The sequence below is a fragment of the Somniosus microcephalus genome, chromosome 6 (genome assembly GCF_052327205.1).
Source record: "Somniosus microcephalus isolate GS21.2 chromosome 6, FLI_Smic_1.0, whole genome shotgun sequence".
NCBI lineage: Eukaryota > Metazoa > Chordata > Chondrichthyes > Squaliformes > Somniosidae > Somniosus > Somniosus microcephalus.
This window is the reverse complement of record NC_140992.1, coordinates 187,437,019-187,455,957: the sequence shown is the minus strand read 5'-3', so window position 1 is coordinate 187,455,957 and position 18,939 is coordinate 187,437,019. Positions and strand designations below refer to the sequence as shown.

Genomic DNA, 18,939 nt, shown 5'->3' with positions numbered 1-18,939 from the left:
TTAAATTAGATGAACAACACATCAGTGATCCAAATATGCAGACAGGTGAGCACTTAATCCATGTGTGCCTTGATGCTTTGCAAATTGTGCACTGGTGCAGACTGAATGCAGTGAACTGTAGTATTACTTTAGGTGCAGAATCCAGAGGTGGCCTGCTTCAGCAGGGGCACCATCTAATCACTTTGATAAGTGAGACTATCCAGAAAGAGACTGAGTGAAATTGGACTGTGTGATATAGCAACATGTTAGAATATGTACTTATTAAAGTATCAACCAGTTCTAACAAAATGAGTAAAGGTGCCCATTAAATAGCAATGGTATTTCATGTGTATTAGTTACAGAGCACCAGTGTGATTTCAGCCCACTTGCAGCTACTGGAGTTTGTGCCAAACTTAAGGGGTGATAGGCTGAGATGTTAAATCCATTTTCTGGTATGGGCATTCTGTATATGTTTCCTGTCGGTGCAGATCATTCACAAGAATCTGGAGGAAGTGGTAATTGTCCCAGTGAGTCTGTACTGGTCATGGGGCACTTGGTTCTTGGATTTGCAGGCCTTGAGTGCTAATGAGATTTATTCGGTTCCTGTACGAAAGACCATCTGATCCAGGTGAATAGTGCAATCTGCTGCAGCGGGCCTCCCTTATCTGCCATGTATGGCTCTTGTTTCATTGCCCCATGGACAATAGAACTGAAGGCATATCTCTCTCTCATGTGAATAAATGTACCTAATGGTGTGGACTAAACCTGTGCCTTTCTGAACTGTTCTAATTGGCTGATGTCACCTGGAACAGCATAAGGGGCACTACAAATGTGTCTCTGTCCTTAGATTTAGCAACTAGCTAGAGTTTCTGCTACTTATTATCCAGTGGCCTGTATATGTGTATCTGTCTGGTAAGGGCAGGAGCAGGCTTGACTGGTGCCTTGTTTTTTTTTAAGCCCCCCTTCCCCTCCCCACCCTAACATAACTTGCCAGATTCATAGTCCAGGCTCACTTGAATTGCCACTTGGGAACCTAAAAACAGTAGTAGACCATTCAGCCCCTCTAGGCTGTTCTGTCATTCAATGAGATGATGGCTGATCTGTATCCCAACTCAACTACCTGTCTTGGCTGCATATCCATTAATACGTTCGGCTAGCAAAAATTTATGGATCTCTGATTTAAAATTATTAATTGAGCTAGCATTTAGTGTTTTGTTTGAGATTTTCACTCTTCTACCACCCTTTATGTGAAGAAGTGTTTCCTAACTTCTTTCCTGAGTGGCCTGGCTCTGATTTTAAGGTTTAGCCCCCTTGTCTTAGACTCCTCCTCCTCCTTTCCTCCACCCCCCCCCCCCCAAAAACAATGGAAAAAGTTTATCTATCTATCCCATCAATTCCTTTCAAAATCCTTAAAAACCTCAATCAAATTACCCCTTTTACTTTCTATATTCCAGGGATTAGAAGCCTAGTTTATGTAATCTCTCGCCATAAGAAATAGGAGCAGGAGTAGGCCATTTGGCCCTTCGTGTCTGCTCTGCCATTCAATAAGATCATGGCTGATCATCTACCTCGTCTCCACTTTCCTGCACTATCTCCATATCCCTTGATTCCCTTAATATTCAAAACTCTATCGCTCTCTGTCTTGAATATACTCAACAACTGAGCCTCCACCGCCCTCTGGGGTACAGAATTCCAAAGATTCAGCATCCTCGGAGTGAAAAAATTTCTCCTCATCTCCGTCTCAGAATAAGGGGTCGACCATTTAGGACTATGACCCCTGGTTCTAGACTCCCCAGTCAGGGGAAACATCTGGTGAATCTGCGCTGCACTCTTACCAAGGCCAATATATCCTTTCAAGGTGTGCTGCCCAGTGCTGTACCCAGTAATCCAGATGTGGTCTAACCATTTGACTGAGGTCCTGCAGGCAGCTGGCACCTATTGATTGATTAATACTAGAGTGCATCAGCCATTTTAAGGAGGAAAATTGAAGGCTTTTCTGAGACTGATGCAACAGTATTGGAAAAGCTCAACTGATGCCTTCAAACTTGATTTAATTTATGCTTGAGCATCCCTGTTGACTTTTCCTTTGGTATCATTTGTATGTGGCTGTGCAAGTTCATTGAGTGAGAAGGTGCTAATTACAGTAATTAATCCTCCTTTGATTTAAAAATAAAAACCCAGATCTATTCTTAATATGAAACAAAAACCTAGTGTTTCAGACTGTAGATTTCACTTGCAGTGTGTCAATTTGGCCAAAAACCTTAATTTGTCACATTTTAGATGAGCTTCTAAAGTCCAGCAATAACTTAATTTCTGGTTAAGTTCCTCATTTAAAAGTAAATCGAGAAGAGATCGAACACCGAACAGACGAGAAATGGGGGAGATTTTTGTTTTAAGCTTTTAAGCCAGGAGAAAGGGAGTGGCGGCATAGTGCTTGACAATGTCTACCGGTGATGGAATGGAGATTGCTGGGAGCAATGAGTAATCCCCTGCTGGAGCAGATTGTTAGTCGGGTAGATAAAGTCAGTGATTTTTAAAAATGAGGATGACTATTGTAGAAATCAACTCACTCGGGTAGAGATGGCTAGTCTAGCTTGGCAACCAGTTTGTGGAAATTAGCAGGCTTGCTGATGGTCGGGCTGCTATAGTAAATATATTCATAATTAACAGCATCTATGTTTAGTCAGAGTCTCTCTCAATTCCACAAAGTCATTGAATTTAAACTGGCTATTTAATATGCATTGTAAGGGGTCTGGGTGCTAGTAACTGCAAGTAGTTTGGGATGCTTGATTGTAACATTCCTCAAAAAGGGTTGTTTTTATTTCTTTGTTTCTGTATTTTGGTAGACAACCGTACTGTCATCACTAAACAATAGCCTAACCGAATCCTGCTGCTCAGTCTACTCCTCACTAGAGCTGGACACTCCTGGGCAGAATCAAGATGTAGCTGGAAATCTTGCACTGGCAGTGGAGAGTACGCCATTCTACAGGTAATGTAAGGGTCCTTTTCCCCCTGCAAAAATTGCATAAAGATGTATCCTGATTTGTAGCAATTTCAGAAATTTGAATCTGCACAAAACCAGTTTTATCTAGTTGTGCAATATTTCCTTGAGCATTGCTGCAAAAAAATGTCTTGACCCTGGTTGGTACCTGCTTAGCAGAGTTTTAATGACTGATCAGTATAGCCCTTTTTAAAAACTAACACTGGGCCTTGGTTAGGTCTTTCCGGAGGTTTTTGGTCTCCCATAGTAACGGGTGTCGGCCATACAGCCCCTCCAGCCTGTTCCGCCATTTATTGAGATCATGGCTGATTTTGTATCTTAACTCTATCCACCCATGTTTGCTCCATATCCCTTAATACTCTTGGCTAGCAAAAATCTATCGATCTCCGACTTAAAATTATTGAGCTGGCATCTACTGCTTTTGGTGGGAGTGTGTTCCACACTTCTACCACCCTTTGCACAAAGAGTTTCCTAACTTCTCTCCTGAATGGCCTGGCTTGGATTTTTCCCTTGTCCTAGACCTCCCCCAAACCCCCCCCCCCCCCCCCCACCAGCAAAACTCTCTCTCTATTGTAATCAGTTCGATTCTGACACCAAATATGGTTTACAATATTCTATTTATTTGTATTCGACCAAGTCCAGATACACGCATACTATCTAAGCGGTAGACATAGAGAAATAAATGATACTACTGCCTGTTCTTTCCCTGGTTAGAGATGCAACCTTGTTGTTGTTCCTTTCCAATCCTGACTCTCTCCTCTCTACAATTTAAGAAAAGCTTAAGATTTTTATAGTGTGTTTCTCATGAACTCTGTCAATGATAATTAATTATGGCATGACTAGTGCTTTTGTGAACAAGACTCTCAAAGGATGTATTTCCCTCAAAACAGATGCCAACTGTTGTCATCCTGTTCTTCCATTGTTTTATTCCTTATCTCAAAACTGCCTTGGCTAACTTATTTCCCAATGTGGCCATGAAAGCAAGTCAAGAGACATGAATCTTCTACATCCTGTTGTTTCAGCAAACCCCTAAACCACTGTCAGTTAAATTGTACCCTGGCTAATCAAACCCCAAAGCATGAACAACTTTTAACCATTTAATTAAGTAAAAAAAGCCAAAAACTTTAATCATATATATGTATGCACAACTAGGGTATCTTACACTATCTACCTATCGATTCCTTTCAAAATCCTATAAACCTCAAACAAATCGCCCCTCAACCTTCTATTTTCCAGGGAGTGGAAGCCTAGTTTATGTAAAAACTCCTCATAATTTAACCCTTGGAGCCCAGGTAACATTCTGGTGAATCTGCACTGTACTCCTTTCAAGGCCAATATCTCCCTTCTAATGTGAGGTGCCCAGAACTGTACACAGTACTCCAAATCAGTGTTCCCTGTCCCTGTCATTTTGTTATGGCGCCACGCAGGTCATTCAAAATACTGTGCATACATGGTTTTTCTTCACTGAAAAGCTGGTTGCGCAGGACCCCCAGAGCACACTGTGGCCACACAGCCGTGCAGCTTACAGGAAACGTTGCTCCAAATATGGTCTAACTGTTCCAAAACTTCCTCCCCTTGTATGTTCTAACCCTCTCTACTTATAAAGGCATTAGCCTTTGTTGTTTTTTGTACCTGACTGCTACATTTTAGTGATCTGTAGATGGGCCCAATGTTCCCCGTAAATATTTTTGGTGCGCGGCCCCTTTAAGGAACTGTGCGGCCCATTCACCGTTTCGCGCATGCGCCAAGTTTAATATTGACAAAGCTGGTCCTGGGCTGTACGGGACTGGCAGAGAGCTGCGCAGCTTGGAAGGAATGTTGCATGGACCCCTAAATCTCTTTGGACCTCCACTGTTCCTAGCTTGTCACCATTTAAATAATACTCTGATCTATCCTTTTGGTCCAAAATGGATGACCTCTCTCTTGCCTGCATTGAAATCCATCTGCCACAGTTTTGCCCACTCACTTAAGCTATCAGTGCCTTTGTAATTTTATGCTCCCTTCTATACTACTTACTTTACCACCAAGCTTTGTCATTGGCAAACTTGGATATATGGTGCTCTATTGCGTTATCTAAGTCATTAATAAATACAGTGAATTGTTGAGGCCCCAGCAGACCCTTGAGCTATCACTAGTCACTTCCTTCCAATTTGAGCACATACCCATATCCCTACTCTCTGTCTTCTAATTCCTAACCAGGTCAATAATTTGCCTTAATTCTATGAGCTTTAATTTTAGCTACCAGTCTCTTATGTGGAACCTTATCGAATGCCGTCTGGAAGTCCATATAAACTACATCCATAGACATTTCCCTGTCTACTACTTTAGTTACTTCCTCAAATTCAATTAGGTTTGTTAGACCTACCTGTTACAAATCCATGCTGGCTCCCTCTAAACAGCTCAAAGTGCTCAGTCACTCACCCCCACAACAGATGTTAGCCTAACAGGTCTATAATTTCCTGGTTTCTCTCTCCCCTATCTTAAATAATGGAGTTACATTTGCAATTTTCCAATCTGAAGGGACCATTTCTGAACTGAGAACTTTGGAAGATTATGGCTAAAGCATCTGCAGTTTCATCACCTACTTCCTTTAAAACCCTGGGGTGGACACCATCAGGTCCGGGGGATTTGTCAGTCTTTGGTGCCATTATTTTTTTTTCTAATACTGTTTCCTTGTTTGCATTAATTTTCGTGAGTTCCAGTCCTTGAGTCATTATTTTTCCCTGGAATGTAAGGTATATTATCCTATTCCTCTACTGTGAAGATTGACACACAGTAATTATTTAACAAGTCTGCTATTTCCTTATTTTCATTTGCAATATTACACTCCTGTTTTTAAAGGGCCCACATTACCCTTGACTACCTTTTTTCTTCTAATATAATTGTAAAAACTTTTGTTAATCCTGATCTCCCTTGCAAGTTTCATTTCGTATTCCCTTTTGCAGCTTTTTTTTGTTGCTTTCCTTTACTGTTCTTTGTCTTTCCCGTCCCCTGGATATACACTATTCTTTGCATTTTTATATGCTCTTTCCTTGAGTTTTATGTTCTCTTGCTTCTTTTGTCGACCATGGCTGTTTTATTTGGTAAGTAAAGCTCTTTTCCCTGGGGGTGGGGGGGGGGTTATATATTGGTCCTGTATGAAGCTAAATTCTTCTTTGAACACCTCCCACTGTTCAGCTATGGTTTTACCCAATAACTGTTTTGACCAGTTTGCTGTTGTCCGAGTCTCTCCTCCTGCTAAAGTTAGCCGTACCAAAATCTGGAATCCTAGTAACTGTTACGTTTCTCCTTTTCAGATTTAACATTGAATTCTTAAACAAGTTCACATTGTTACTTGTTTTTGGTGGTGGGGTAGAGGAAGAGACCAGATTTGCATTAAACTTCATCTGATGTCTATCTGCCCAGTGTCGTAACCTGTCTGTCCCCCTGAAGTTGCCTACTGTCACCTTCACTGTTAACCACCCACCCTATTTTTATGCAGTCTTTTTTTAATACACTTCCTTAATTTATCAGCAAGTCTCCTTGGCAGCACCTTATCAAATGCTTTTGAAAATCCACTTACACTACATTCACTGCATTTTATTCTGTTAATTACTCAATTCTCAATCTAATGCAACTTTTAAAAAATTTAAAAAAAAATCTATGCTGGATGTCCTTGACCATGTTTTTAATGGAGTCATTTTTTTGGTTTATTTATTTATTGCCCCAAGAAGCTTGCCTGATGTTGAGCTGACTAGTCTAGTTACCTGGTTTATCCCTTTTTTTGAACAGAAGTATTACATTGGTAACCCTCCAGTCCTCTGGCACAACTCCAAAGTACAAGACTGCTTGAAAGATTCCAGTCAGAGCCTCTGACTTCACTTTGCATTCTAGGGTGAATGCTACTGGGGCCCAGTGCCTTTTCCATTTTGAGTCAGTTACTGATTTATTAATTTTTTAAAATTTCATCTGCATTATGGATGATACAAAAATATATATGTGCCTTCAGTGCATCTTATATTAAAGCACTAAAGCATTCCTGACTGAGTGAGTTTTCCCCTCCAGTATTGATTTGTATAGAACTCAGCGTCGCAGTGCTCGGCAGCAAGAAAGAAAAAACAAAGAAAGCAACAAAACTAATGCCCAAAGAGCAGCAGAAAGTTCTTGGTTGGCGGCACAGCAAGTGACCACAAAAGAGAAAATAAAGGTATGGGCTAACCTGCTGTGTTATGTACAAATCATTCTCCTGGGGTTGTGAAGGGTGTAGGAAAAATTACCATGGTGCTTAAAAATCACTCTGGCTTTTATTGCTGATTTAATTATTTTTGCAGGTATTTTTAGGTTCTACTTTGCTTCAAAAATAAGGGGAAATAAAAGGTAAAATATTGGACCCCCAGAAAAGTGCTCTTTTTCTTCAATTTGGAACATCACTAAACTTGAAACCACCAATGGCCTAAATAAGGCACTGGTCATTTAAATGACAATCCATTGGGCCGGATATTGCTGGAGTGCGGCATCTCGTGGCGAACGCCATTAGTTAGACTTTTCCTGCACCCTTCAGCTCAAATTTATTTTGCTATAACTTGCTGCAAGTACAAGGGCAAAGGAGCATCTGGGACCTTGGTGAACGATGGGACCAACAGTGTACCTTCTTAACCAATGAGATTTAAGGATTGAGAAATAGGAACAATGGAGAAGGAAATAGGGTGAATTAGAGTCAAATCAGGTACAGAGAGTGAAAGCTAGATTGGATGAAGAGAGAAAAAAACTGAAAGGAAAAGTAAGAAAAAAATATTTGTTTGAAATTTCTAAGAACAATCCACTACCTGAAGGAATGAAACTCCACAGTTTCAATTGTTCCCTTTCTGGGCCAGAGAGGCTGATTAGCATTAACAAATATCACGTCCTTAAAAGGTACTTGTGCAATAATTACCAGACTTAACTTTCTGTGGTGAGTATAATGGGCAATTAATGTGCAAATCCAGCAAGTTCTTAAAGTAAACAGGCTAAGGGCAAGCTGTCATTTGTGCGAAGCAGCCAATGCAAAATTTCACTTTTCTCCTCCTCCCAGATACTTAATGGTGAAATTAACAGGTTGCATAGCATCATGCATCAGGCCAGCCAGGCACTAAACTGCTGTACAGACGAGGAGCATGGTAAAGGCTCACGAGAGGAAGCAGAAGCAGAGCGTCACCTACTTATTGCTTGTGAGTAATACGGGGAACCAAAACTCTCAGAAGTGTGATGAAGCAGGAAGTTGGAACTGCTCCATGCTGTGGAACTAAGCAATAGCGGAAACACACGCTGTATAATGACCTGCAATAGTGAGTTTCCATCTGGCCATGGCTGAAATTGGAGCAGCAGGTGAATCCCTCCCATTATAGTGCAGAATTTTAGTTGTTGGCAAATGTTTGGGAATTAATCGCCTCAATGCCCCCTCCACCAACATGGTGATGAGTAGCATTGGAGAAAATCAAGTATATGACTATGCTATGCAGTTAGAAAATACATTTGAAAATTAGTGCACTACGTAAACATGGTTCTATAAAATTCTCATCCTTATTTTCCAATCCCTCCATGGCTTTGCCCTCCCTATCTCTCTAACCTTCTCCAGTCCTACAACCCTCCGATCTCTGTACGCCAATTCTGGCCTCTTGAGCATCCCTGATTTTAATCGCTCCACCATTGGTGGCCGTGCCTTCAGGTGCCTAGGCCCTTAGCTCTGGAATTCCCTCCCTAAACCTCTCTGCACCTCCGCCTCTCTTTCCTCCTTTAAGGCGCTCGTTAAAACCTACCTCTTTGACCAAGGTTTTGGTCATCTGTCCTAATCACCTTGTGTGGTTTGCTGTCAGATTTTGTTAACGCTCTTGTGAAGCGCCTTGGGGTGTTTTACTATGTTAAAGGTGCTATATAAATGCAAGCTGTAGAAGTAGATCAGGTAAATTTTATATTATAATATAGTTAAACTTGTAATGCACCAAGTAAAATTTGTCGTATGCACATAGTTGAGCAGAAACTTGCAAATATTTTGTCACTTCATTTTAAAGCTGAGAAGCGTACCTCTTTGCTGACTGAGCTGAAGGGGCTGAAAGAAGAGGGCAATGCAGTATCTCGAGGGGGAACAACCCAGCTGACAAACGGGCTTGAGCCGTGCCGAGGCACCGTCTCTATCTCTGATCTTCGCCTTCCTTTGAAAGCTGAATTTGTATGTTCAGCATTACGTAAACAAGGTACGGAAGCACAAAGTGGACAGGTGATCAGTGTGAAGAACATGTTGCTGAGGTCTTGGGTTAATGTGATAGTGGTTGGTTCTGTGTGGCAACTAAGCAGTAAAACGCTACTGCTTCAGTGTGGTTTAGACACAGGGCTTCACCCAGCCTTAAAATACATTTTTGTAGTTTAATGAAATCCTTGAACAAACTTTCTTCGCCTATTTACTAGTCTCAATGGCTCAGTGCTGCAGTATATGTGTGTTTCTTTGAGCAACGTTCACTCTTCAGGTCAAATGCTGTGACATTAAGCTTCCACTTATATCCAGCTTTGTTATTTCCAGAGACTGACTGTATATGAATATGTATATGAATATGTATGTGTATTATAACTGAAAAAGAATCAGTACGTTGTGGAGCCTAGCCTGCACCAACACCTGCTGTCCTGAATAACCAAGGACCACTGCAGTGACCCCTTCATCTTAACTTTTTTTAAAGCTAGAAACTGAAGCAAGTTTTACATGTGATGTGCAAAACATACACCCCACTTTTTTGATGGGTTTCCAAACACCTGTGACAGTTTTTTTCCATCCACTAAAGTTTAGCTATAGCTGTACTGAGTTCAGATGGTTTTTAGGGCACTTTCAGGTGCTGAAAACCTCATCGTTTTTGAATCTTCAATATTTTTATCCTGTTTTAAACCCTTGGATACAGCTCCACTTAAACGAATTGCCCTTGCTCAAAGAATGCATCTAAAATTAGGGTGCAATTTGATTTCGAAGGCTGGAGCAAACTCTCAAAATATTTTGCCCCACCCTTACCCCCTTACCATAAACAAATGGCTTGACTTGTGGAATGACCCCCTCTTTTGCAGAGCAGTTTCCCACTTGCTGATTCACTTAATTGGCTGCTGTCTCATTATGTGTGCTGTGTTTTACTTCCCTGTGGTTTTTCCAATTATACTGAGGTTTTCTGAACATATCTTATTTTTGACCTGAAAAACTACACATTTGCTCAGATGGTCCTTTAACCTGAATTCAGGAAAAAAAATATGTTGCATTACCAGGAATGCAAAGCTGAATGTATAGAGGCATTTTCCAAGTGTCTCACTAAAATGCGCAGTCAGTAGTGTGACCTTGTAGTACCTTTAAAATTTAAGCTTGTAAGAATTACATAAGCCATACATCAAAAGAAGTTAAGAAATGTAAAGCTCTGTCTGTTAAGGTAAATTCTGTCTGTTGAGGTAAATTTATCAGGAGCATAGAAATTACAACACAAAAATAGGCCATTTGCTCCAACTTGGCCCTGAAATTAGGATTGGGAGCTTGCCACGCGTGCAAACCCCCGATGTGCACTCCCCCTGCGTGCCAACACCTGAAGCCCGGGCCTGCTCGCATTTCCTGTCACTGGCCCGGTTCAGATCCAGCGGCGTAGTTAGTGCGATGTGCCGGCTGGGATCAGGTGAGCACTGTGCAGCCAATCAGGGGAGGGGAAACTCATTCATGAGTTTGACAGTAAGAGCTGACAGTATGGGCTGCCAAAACACTACTTTACTTTAACTTTAAATAAAATTTTAAAAAACATCCCACTGATTATATTAACTATAAATAAGTTTTTAAAAATGTTTTGCGGGGGGGGGGAGGAAAGGAATTTCACTGCGCACGCGCTGCCTGTGCAGTCGCGTGCGTTCTGCCTCTTAACCCCTTGGGTCAGAGGCCAGGAAATGCTGGTTTTCGGCACATGTGCTGTGCATGCTGAAAACCGGCAATTCCTCCGGGCACACGCATGAGTACCCCATCCTTACTCATGCATTGTGCCCGGAATTACTGGGCCATTATTTGCCCTCCATATGAGCAGATAGTTCTAATCGCATTTACCCAGCCTCTTCTCACCCTTTTATCCCATTTTCTCCATACTTTTTTCCTACATCCACCTATCCAATCTAATCTTGAATGTTGACACAATTTCTGCCTCAACCACGAAACCTGAAAATGAATTCCACAGCCTCACAACCCTTTGTGAAGAAGTTTCTCTTGTTTTCTGTTCTAAATCTCTTAAATGAGGGGCCATAGATGCAAGATTTAAATTTAAGACCTCTCGACTACTGAAAACTTTCTGCTTCCATTCACCTTGTCCCAATCTTTCATAATTGTAAACACTTCTAACATATCGTCCCATAATCTGCATTCTAATGGGGGGGGGGCCCAAATTTTTAAGTCTATCTATTTGTATTTCCTTGTACTAGGTAGCATCCCAGTGAATCTTTGTTGTACCATCAATATCCTAAAGTCCATGTACACCACATTTCCCCATCTACCATGTCATGCTACCTTAAAAAAATGAGGTTGGTCAAGCGCAATCATTTTTTGAAATCCGTGCTTGCTATTTTTGACTCTTCATTGTAAGACACTTTTTTTGATATATAAAAAAATCCTACCACAGATGTTCAACTAATTAGCTTGCAATTACATGAATTAACTGTCTTTTTAAAAATGGGTACTACATTGACCACTCCCCAATCCTCTGGTATATATCCACATTCAATAGAGCAAGTGCATTTCAGTGGCAATTTATTAATGGAAATGATATTTGGTGCTTCCATTTGTCACAGGTCAGTCAGTAACACTGTAGTACACAATTGCTACAAGTTCTGTTGGGCTGTTAACTTTTTTTTTCCTGATGTTCATGGTAATTCTGCATTCTACCAGCGTCCTATTAACTAAACTTGATGCTTAGTCCAGGGATGGAAGTGAATCCTTGAGCTTCCCCCAGTAATTGTGGGTCTGTTGAGCAAAATGTGGAACTACCTGTAGTGTGAGGATGTCAACTTGATTTAAGTTGTCTGACCCTGGCTGAAAATGGAACTGTTGATGTGACAGTTTGATTCAACACCACCTTTAGCTGGTTCATTGAGGTTGTAAAATGCACTTGTGTCATACTTGAACTTTTAAAAATTTCTGGCAATAAGTTCCAATCACCTCCCCTTCATTTAGCTGGTATCCTACTACAGCTACTAACACTTGTATAGTGCCTTTAATGTAGCACAATGCTCCAATGTGCTTGAGCTTTACACAGTTGCAGTAAGCATTACAATGGTTAACATTGTACAAATGTTAGTGTCAGGAGTGCCAATCAGATGCCAAGTTTTCCTTTTTTGCATGCTTGAGATTTTAAAGGTTTGTTTCTTTTCATCAAAGTATAAAAAATACTATTAAATCCTGAATACAGAATTTGCAATAAGAAAAACCATAAATCGGGAGTATCCGCTAGTAAAATATAAATTTAAACTGATGGACAAAGGCCTTCTCTTCTAGTTGTAAGGGTTCTGTGTGAAGTGACTGGGCCGTCTCGATCCAATTCTTAGTGGGCATGTGCCCTATGGCACAAAACTGTCCCTATAAATACGCACTATTTGGCAATCCCACATGAGGCCACAGGATGTTGCAGTAGGGTGTGCTCTTCAAGTTGGAGCTGAGTACAGTGTTATACTCTGCACTGGGGTTACTGACACTGGGTAACTAAACTCTGAAGAATTCCATTGCCCAGCACTGACAATCCCTCACCTTGTTGGGTACTAAAATAAAAAAATTGAGAATGCCAGAAGGAACCTCTTCATGCAAGCAATATCTGGAATACTCTCAGACTGTATTAGAGGTGCAGGCACTGGGAAATTCAACACAGTTGGATGCAAAACTGGGGAAAGTATTGGAGAGAAGTGGTTTGGTGGCTCAAATGGCTGCTTTTTTTTTTTACGTGACTTTTCTTGTATTCTTCAGGAAAACCCAGCCACTATTTCTTACTGATGATTCGATATGGTCCACATAACATTGTGGCAACTCCACTAGCAACAGCAGAGGATGCACAGCATGGTGATGCCATTACTTTCCCAACCATCATCACGCTGTGAGTCTCTATCTCTTGTGAGCTGTTTGTTTGTGTCTGGAAGTAAAATTTAAAATACAGAAATGTGGAGAATCAACATTTTCTTTGTGATTATTTTAAGTTCGCTTTATGTTTTGTCATATTTTCAAAAAACTGTTCTCCAGGTAAATCCAAAAGAAATTGTCAATTAGTAAGAGCCCGTGTTGAACTATTAAAGAAATGACATAGCCATTTAGGCGAAGGACTTTTTACGATCAAAATACCAGGCATGATTTTGTATAATCTTAGCAATTACAGCACAGAGAGGCCTGTGCCAGTGTTAGCTCTTTAACTGGAGCTATCTACTCTAATCCTTTTTTTTGTATTCTTCCTCCAATAATTAGCCAATTTCCTTTAAGTGATATTGCCCCTGCCTGAATTGTTGCTTCTAGTAAAGAATTCAGAGTTTTAAAAATCCTCTGTAGGAACAAACTCCTTCTGGCTTCCCTCTATTTTCCTAGTAATGAGCATATCTCCACTGGAAACATTGTCTCAAAACCTTTCTTCATAAACCTCCTTAATTCTCCCCTTAACCTTGTGGGGGGGGGAAATCTCACATTTTCAACCCTTCACGACTAACTTGCTTGTGGTATCATTTTTTGCTATATCCTTTCCATGGCTTTAATGCCCTTCGAATAACACGGTGCCCAGAACTGCACGCAATACTCCAACTATGACCTATTCAATGTATTCTACAAATTTAAATCACTTTCTTGCTTTATAATATCTCTGCTTTAAAACCCAGAATCCCATTTTCCTTTTCTTTTTAATATCCTTTTCTACCTACACTTCTATCTTTTTTAAAGATCTTTGCTGGGACGGGCGAGGAGGAAATAAATTTCTTCCCTCCGTTTTGAAAATTGAGTGTGTAACACCAATGATGAAGGGATTCTGTGGCACCGGATGCTTGCCACATCTGATCAGTTTGCCTCTAAACCACAGGCATGAATACACTGGGCAAAATTAAATGATAACCTGCTAACTCAAAATATGTAGCTGATCCTAATTTTGTACCTTCCAGGCGTGATATTCATTACAAGTTTGAAATTGATGTGGAAGTGTACAGCCTGGTAAGCAAACTATCTTCAACTTTAAGCTTATATTGCTGCTGTTTCTAAACTGTTCCTTATGTTTGCAGCAAATTCAATCTTTTTCTCTCCTGTAGGCTCAGACTGCAAATGTAACCACCTCTGAGAAGCGAAGAGTGTCAAGATCTAAGGTGATTTCTTAATGTGCTTTTAAAACATTCCACTACCACTGTTGGAAGTACCAGCTCAAATTTGAGGCTGAAAGGTGCACATTATAATTGCGAGCTACTGTCTAGCACTCTGTTGCTCCTAAGCACTTAAGAAATCATACTGTCATTTTTGTATGGTTGTACTCGATACTTATCTAAAGGTATATTGTGATTTTTTTTGTTGTTGCAGGTTTAAAATGCACAGCCCAAATCTGAAATTATTTTTGAATTTAAGCTTTTTATAGCCTTTCTCTAATGCGGAGTCTTGTACAACCTGAAACACCTTTTGGCCAATTTTAAGTTGATAGAAGTGGTTGCTCCATGCTACACAAGTGACCTGCTTGCAGATTGTAGAATGTTGCCTGCCCAGGAGCTGACTGGGAAATTGCAGCTGTGAAACCGTGTGCTGCCAGACTCTGGTGCTGTCACCAGGTAACTTGAAGTCTGCTTAAAGGCAGCCATTATTCTGGGACCTGATTATGATATTCCCTTTTTTTTACATCTTTAATGCAGAATTTTTTTTTTAAATCTTGCTTTAATGCAGTCTACCTTGCTCATGACCACTAAAAGAAATTGGGATTTTTGATGAGTCTGTGGGACTTGATATTAGGGGAGGGGCATACTGATTGAGGCTTGACACAATTTGCAGCAGAATTGTATAATCCACATGCAATGATGCCAGTTCTGTGGCACGTGATAAATTCTTACAAACTTACTGAAGCTGTTCATATAGCCTGCATCGGGAGCATACAGAAAGCTCTTAAGCACACTGAAACCGATGCAGTAAAGGGGTACTGGTACTGACTTTATTCCTGTGCTCGTCAGCTATGACTATATATCTTCCTGTGTATGCACCATAGAGTCATAGTCATAATTATACAGCACAGAAAGAGGCCCATCGTGTCCACGCCGGCCATCAAGCCCTATCCTATTCCCATTTTCCAGCACTTGGTCTGTAGCCTTGTATGCTATGGCGTTTCAAGTGCTCATCTAAATGCTTCTTGAATGTTGTGAGGGTTCCTGCCTCTACCACCCTTTCAGGCAGTGAGTTCCAGATTCTAACTACCCTCTGGGTGAAAAAGTTTTTCCTCAAATTCCCTCTAAACCTCCTGCCCCTTATCTTGAAACTATGCCCCCTGGTTATTGACCCCTCTACGAAGGGGAAAAGTTCCTTTCTATCTATGCCCTTCAATTTTGTACACCTCAATCCGGTCCCCCCTCAGCCTTCTCTGCTCTAAGGAAAACAACCCCAGCCTGTCCAGTCTCTCTTCATAGGTGAAGCGCTCCAGCCCAGGTAACATCCTGGTGAATCTCCTCTGCACCCTCCAATGCAATCACATCCTTCCTATAGTGTGGCGACCAGAACTGCACACAGTATTCCAGCTGTGGCCTAACTAGCGTTTTGTACAGCTCCATCATAACCTCCCTGCTCTTATATTCTATGCCTTGGCTAATGAAGGCAAGTATCCCATATGCCTTTTTAACCATCTTCTTTACCTGTCCTGTTGCCTTCAGGGATCTATGTACATGCACACCAAGGTCCCTCTGATCCTCTGTCTTTCCTAGGGTCATACCATTCATTGTGTATTCCCTTGCCTTGTTAGTCCTCCCAAAATGCATCACCTCACACTTTTCAGGGTTAAATTCCATTTGCCAGTGTTCTGCCCATCTAACCAACCCGTCTATATCGTCCTGTAGTCTGAGGCTTCCCTCCTCGCTATTTACCACTCCACCAATTTTTGTCATCTGCGAACTTACTGATCATACCTCCTACATTCATATCTAAATCATTAATGTACACTGCAAACAGCAAAGGACCCAGCACCGAACCCTGCGGTACACCACTGGACACAGGCTTTCAGTCACAAAAACAACCTTCGACCATCACCCTCTGCCTCCTGCCACTAAGCCAATTTTGGATCCAATGTGCCAAATTGCCCTGGATCCCATGGGCTCTTACCTTCTTGACCAGTCTCCCATGCGGGACTTTGTCAAACTGAAGTCCATGTAGACTACATCAACTGCACTACCTAGTCACCCCCTTGCAAAATTCAATCAAATTGGTTAGATATGATCGCCCCCTGACAAAGCCACGCTGACTATCCTTGATTAATCCCTGCTTCTCCAAGTGGAGACTAATTCTGTCCCTCAGAATTTTTTCCAATAATTTCCCTACCACTGATGTTAGGCTCACTGGCCTGTAATTTCCTGGTTTATCCCTACTACCTTTCTTGACTAATGGTACTATGTTAGTTGTTCTCCAGTCCTCTGGCACCTCCCCTGTGGCCAGAGAGGTTCTGAAAATTTGTGTCAGAGCCCCTGCAATCTCCTCCCTTGCCTCACACAGCAGCCTGGGATACATCTCGTCTGGGCCTGGGGATTGATCCACACTTAAGCCTGCTAAAACCGCTAGTACCTCCTCCCTCTCAATACTAATTTGTTCAAGTATATCACGATCCCCTGCCTAATTTCTATGCCTACATTGTCCTTCTCCATAGTGAACACAGATGTAAAAATATTAATTTAAAACCGAACCTACATCTTCTGGCTCTACACACAGATTGCCACTTTGGTCCCTAATGGGCCCTACTCTTTCCCTGGTTATCCTCTTGCCCTTAATATATTTATAAAACACCTTGGGATTTTCCTTTTTATTTTGCCTGCCATCTGAGTATACTGTCTCTCTCAAATTAAATTCTTCCTTCTGCACTTGGTGTAATTCTGTTTGAAGTTCTTTAATGGAGAAGGTAAAATACCACAACATCTAATGGTTATGCTCCTCAGAACACTGCAATCTAAGCTGTCTGGGTATAAAGACAGTACCTGAGTCCAAACTGTTCAGCCCTGTGAGGTATCCGTGTAGGGTACTAATATTACTTATCCCAGGCAATCTGTTCATCATTCATCTCCTGTTCTTTCCCACTAGGTAGGCAGTCTATTGATGAACTGTTTACAACAATGGTAATCAAAATGGCAGTTAGCTGGCTTATAATTACAATGTTACATTAATGTCCATCCAGGTTTAAATTTCCTTTTAATATTGTCATGAGGCTAAAGTGCCATGTGTGTAAATTAAAATTTGTAATTTGATCAATTTATGTACATGTACAATTTGCAAATGACTTTCATGCTGCATGTTATAAACCATGCAACTAGTGCATGACTAACATTTTCAACTTGAGGCTGAATTCCTTTTTAAAATATAACCAGTTTACAATTGGAGCTTATTTTAAAATGTTCAGTAAAGCCCAACCACAAGATCTCTGGCAAAATCAAAAATGCAATAACTTGATACTGTGACATTCTTGCTTTTATTGACCATTCTAATATTGCCAGGCCCACTCTCTAAGTCTGGGTTCCAAATGACAATTAGTACAGTACTCAATTAAAAACTGCAGGTTACATGGAGGCCTTGATTCATAAAGCTGCTGAAAAATGCTAAAGGTAAATATTCCAGGAATAATAACTTAAAACATAATATATCACAAACTAAAATGTGGTGCTTAGTCTGTAATCTGTTCATGCTGGTTACATAAGATGTCAGTACCCATGTCACTTGCCTGCAAATCTAACAACTGTGCTGGGTACACCATATGTAGACTGTAATCATAATTGAACTGCTAATTTAACTGGAAGGATATACTTGCCATAGAGAGAGCAACGAAAGTTCACCAGACTGGTTCCTGGTATGGGGGGATTGTCCTATGAGGAGAGATTGAGTAGATTGGGCCTATATTATTTGGAGTTTAGAAGGAGAGGTGATCTCATTGAAACATACAAAATTCTTACAGGGCTTGACAGGTTAGATGCAGGGAGGATATTTCCCCTGGCTGAGGAGTCTAGAACCAGGGGTCACCATCTCAGAATAAGGGGTCGGCCATTTAGGACTGATGAGAAAGTTCTTCACTTGGTGGTGAATCTTTGGAATTTTCTATCCCAGAGGGCTGTGGAGGCTCAATTGAGTATATTCAAGACAGAGATCGATAGATTTTTGAATATTAAGGGAATCAAGGGATATGGGGATAGTGTAGGAAAGTGGAGATGAGGTAGAAGATGAGCCATGATCTCAGTGAATGGCGGAGCAGGCTCGAGGGGCCAAATGGCCGATTCCAGCTCCTATTTCTTATGTTCTTCTAAATACCCGAGTACCTTTTTTAATATGGTACTCCCAATGACTGAGCAGATACTGTTCTGTCACTCTTGACTGTTGCTGATTTACCTTTTGAAAACATGTCTGCTTCTGGCTCTTCAACTCAGTTGAACAGAGTCCAGATTAAAATGAACTGAAAAGCAGTGTTTGAATAAAACTATGTAGATGTGGTAATGGCAAATGCAGACTTTTTCCTGTTCTGTGATCTGTGCCCTATTTTCTTAAATCCTTGCTGATGATTTGTATGTAAAAAGCAACTGAAGTATAATCTTCTTTGTGTATTGTTACACAGGTTATGACCCCAAAGAAGCTGCTAACCTCTATTACTGTAAGTACTTTTTTTTTTAGTGATGGTCTGAAATTCTGCCAATATTAGGATTGTGCCCCCTCATCAGTTAAGAGCTGAACATCAATTGTTAACGCTGCTTGTTGGAGTAAGCCAAATCGCAGCACAGTATGTAAA

The 18,939-nt window shown here is 40.9% G+C and overlaps 1 protein-coding gene across 7 annotated transcripts in view; it reads left to right on the top strand.

Annotated features, from left to right (window-relative positions):
* The window catches only part of LOC147116244 (anillin-like), a 78,717-nt gene that overhangs the window by 45,735 nt on the left and 14,043 nt on the right, over positions 1–18,939 (top strand). For all 7 annotated transcript variants that reach the window (XM_085991026.1, XM_085991024.1, XM_085991022.1 and 4 more), the window contains 8 exons: positions 2,826–2,968; positions 7,025–7,166; positions 8,031–8,166; positions 9,007–9,189; positions 12,945–13,071; positions 14,111–14,159; positions 14,255–14,308; positions 18,769–18,804. In XM_085991026.1, the coding sequence (XP_085847152.1) occupies positions 2,826–2,968; positions 7,025–7,166; positions 8,031–8,166; positions 9,007–9,189; positions 12,945–13,071; positions 14,111–14,159; positions 14,255–14,308; positions 18,769–18,804 (870 nt within the window). The remainder of the gene's footprint in view (positions 1–2,825; positions 2,969–7,024; positions 7,167–8,030; positions 8,167–9,006; positions 9,190–12,944; positions 13,072–14,110; positions 14,160–14,254; positions 14,309–18,768; positions 18,805–18,939) is intronic.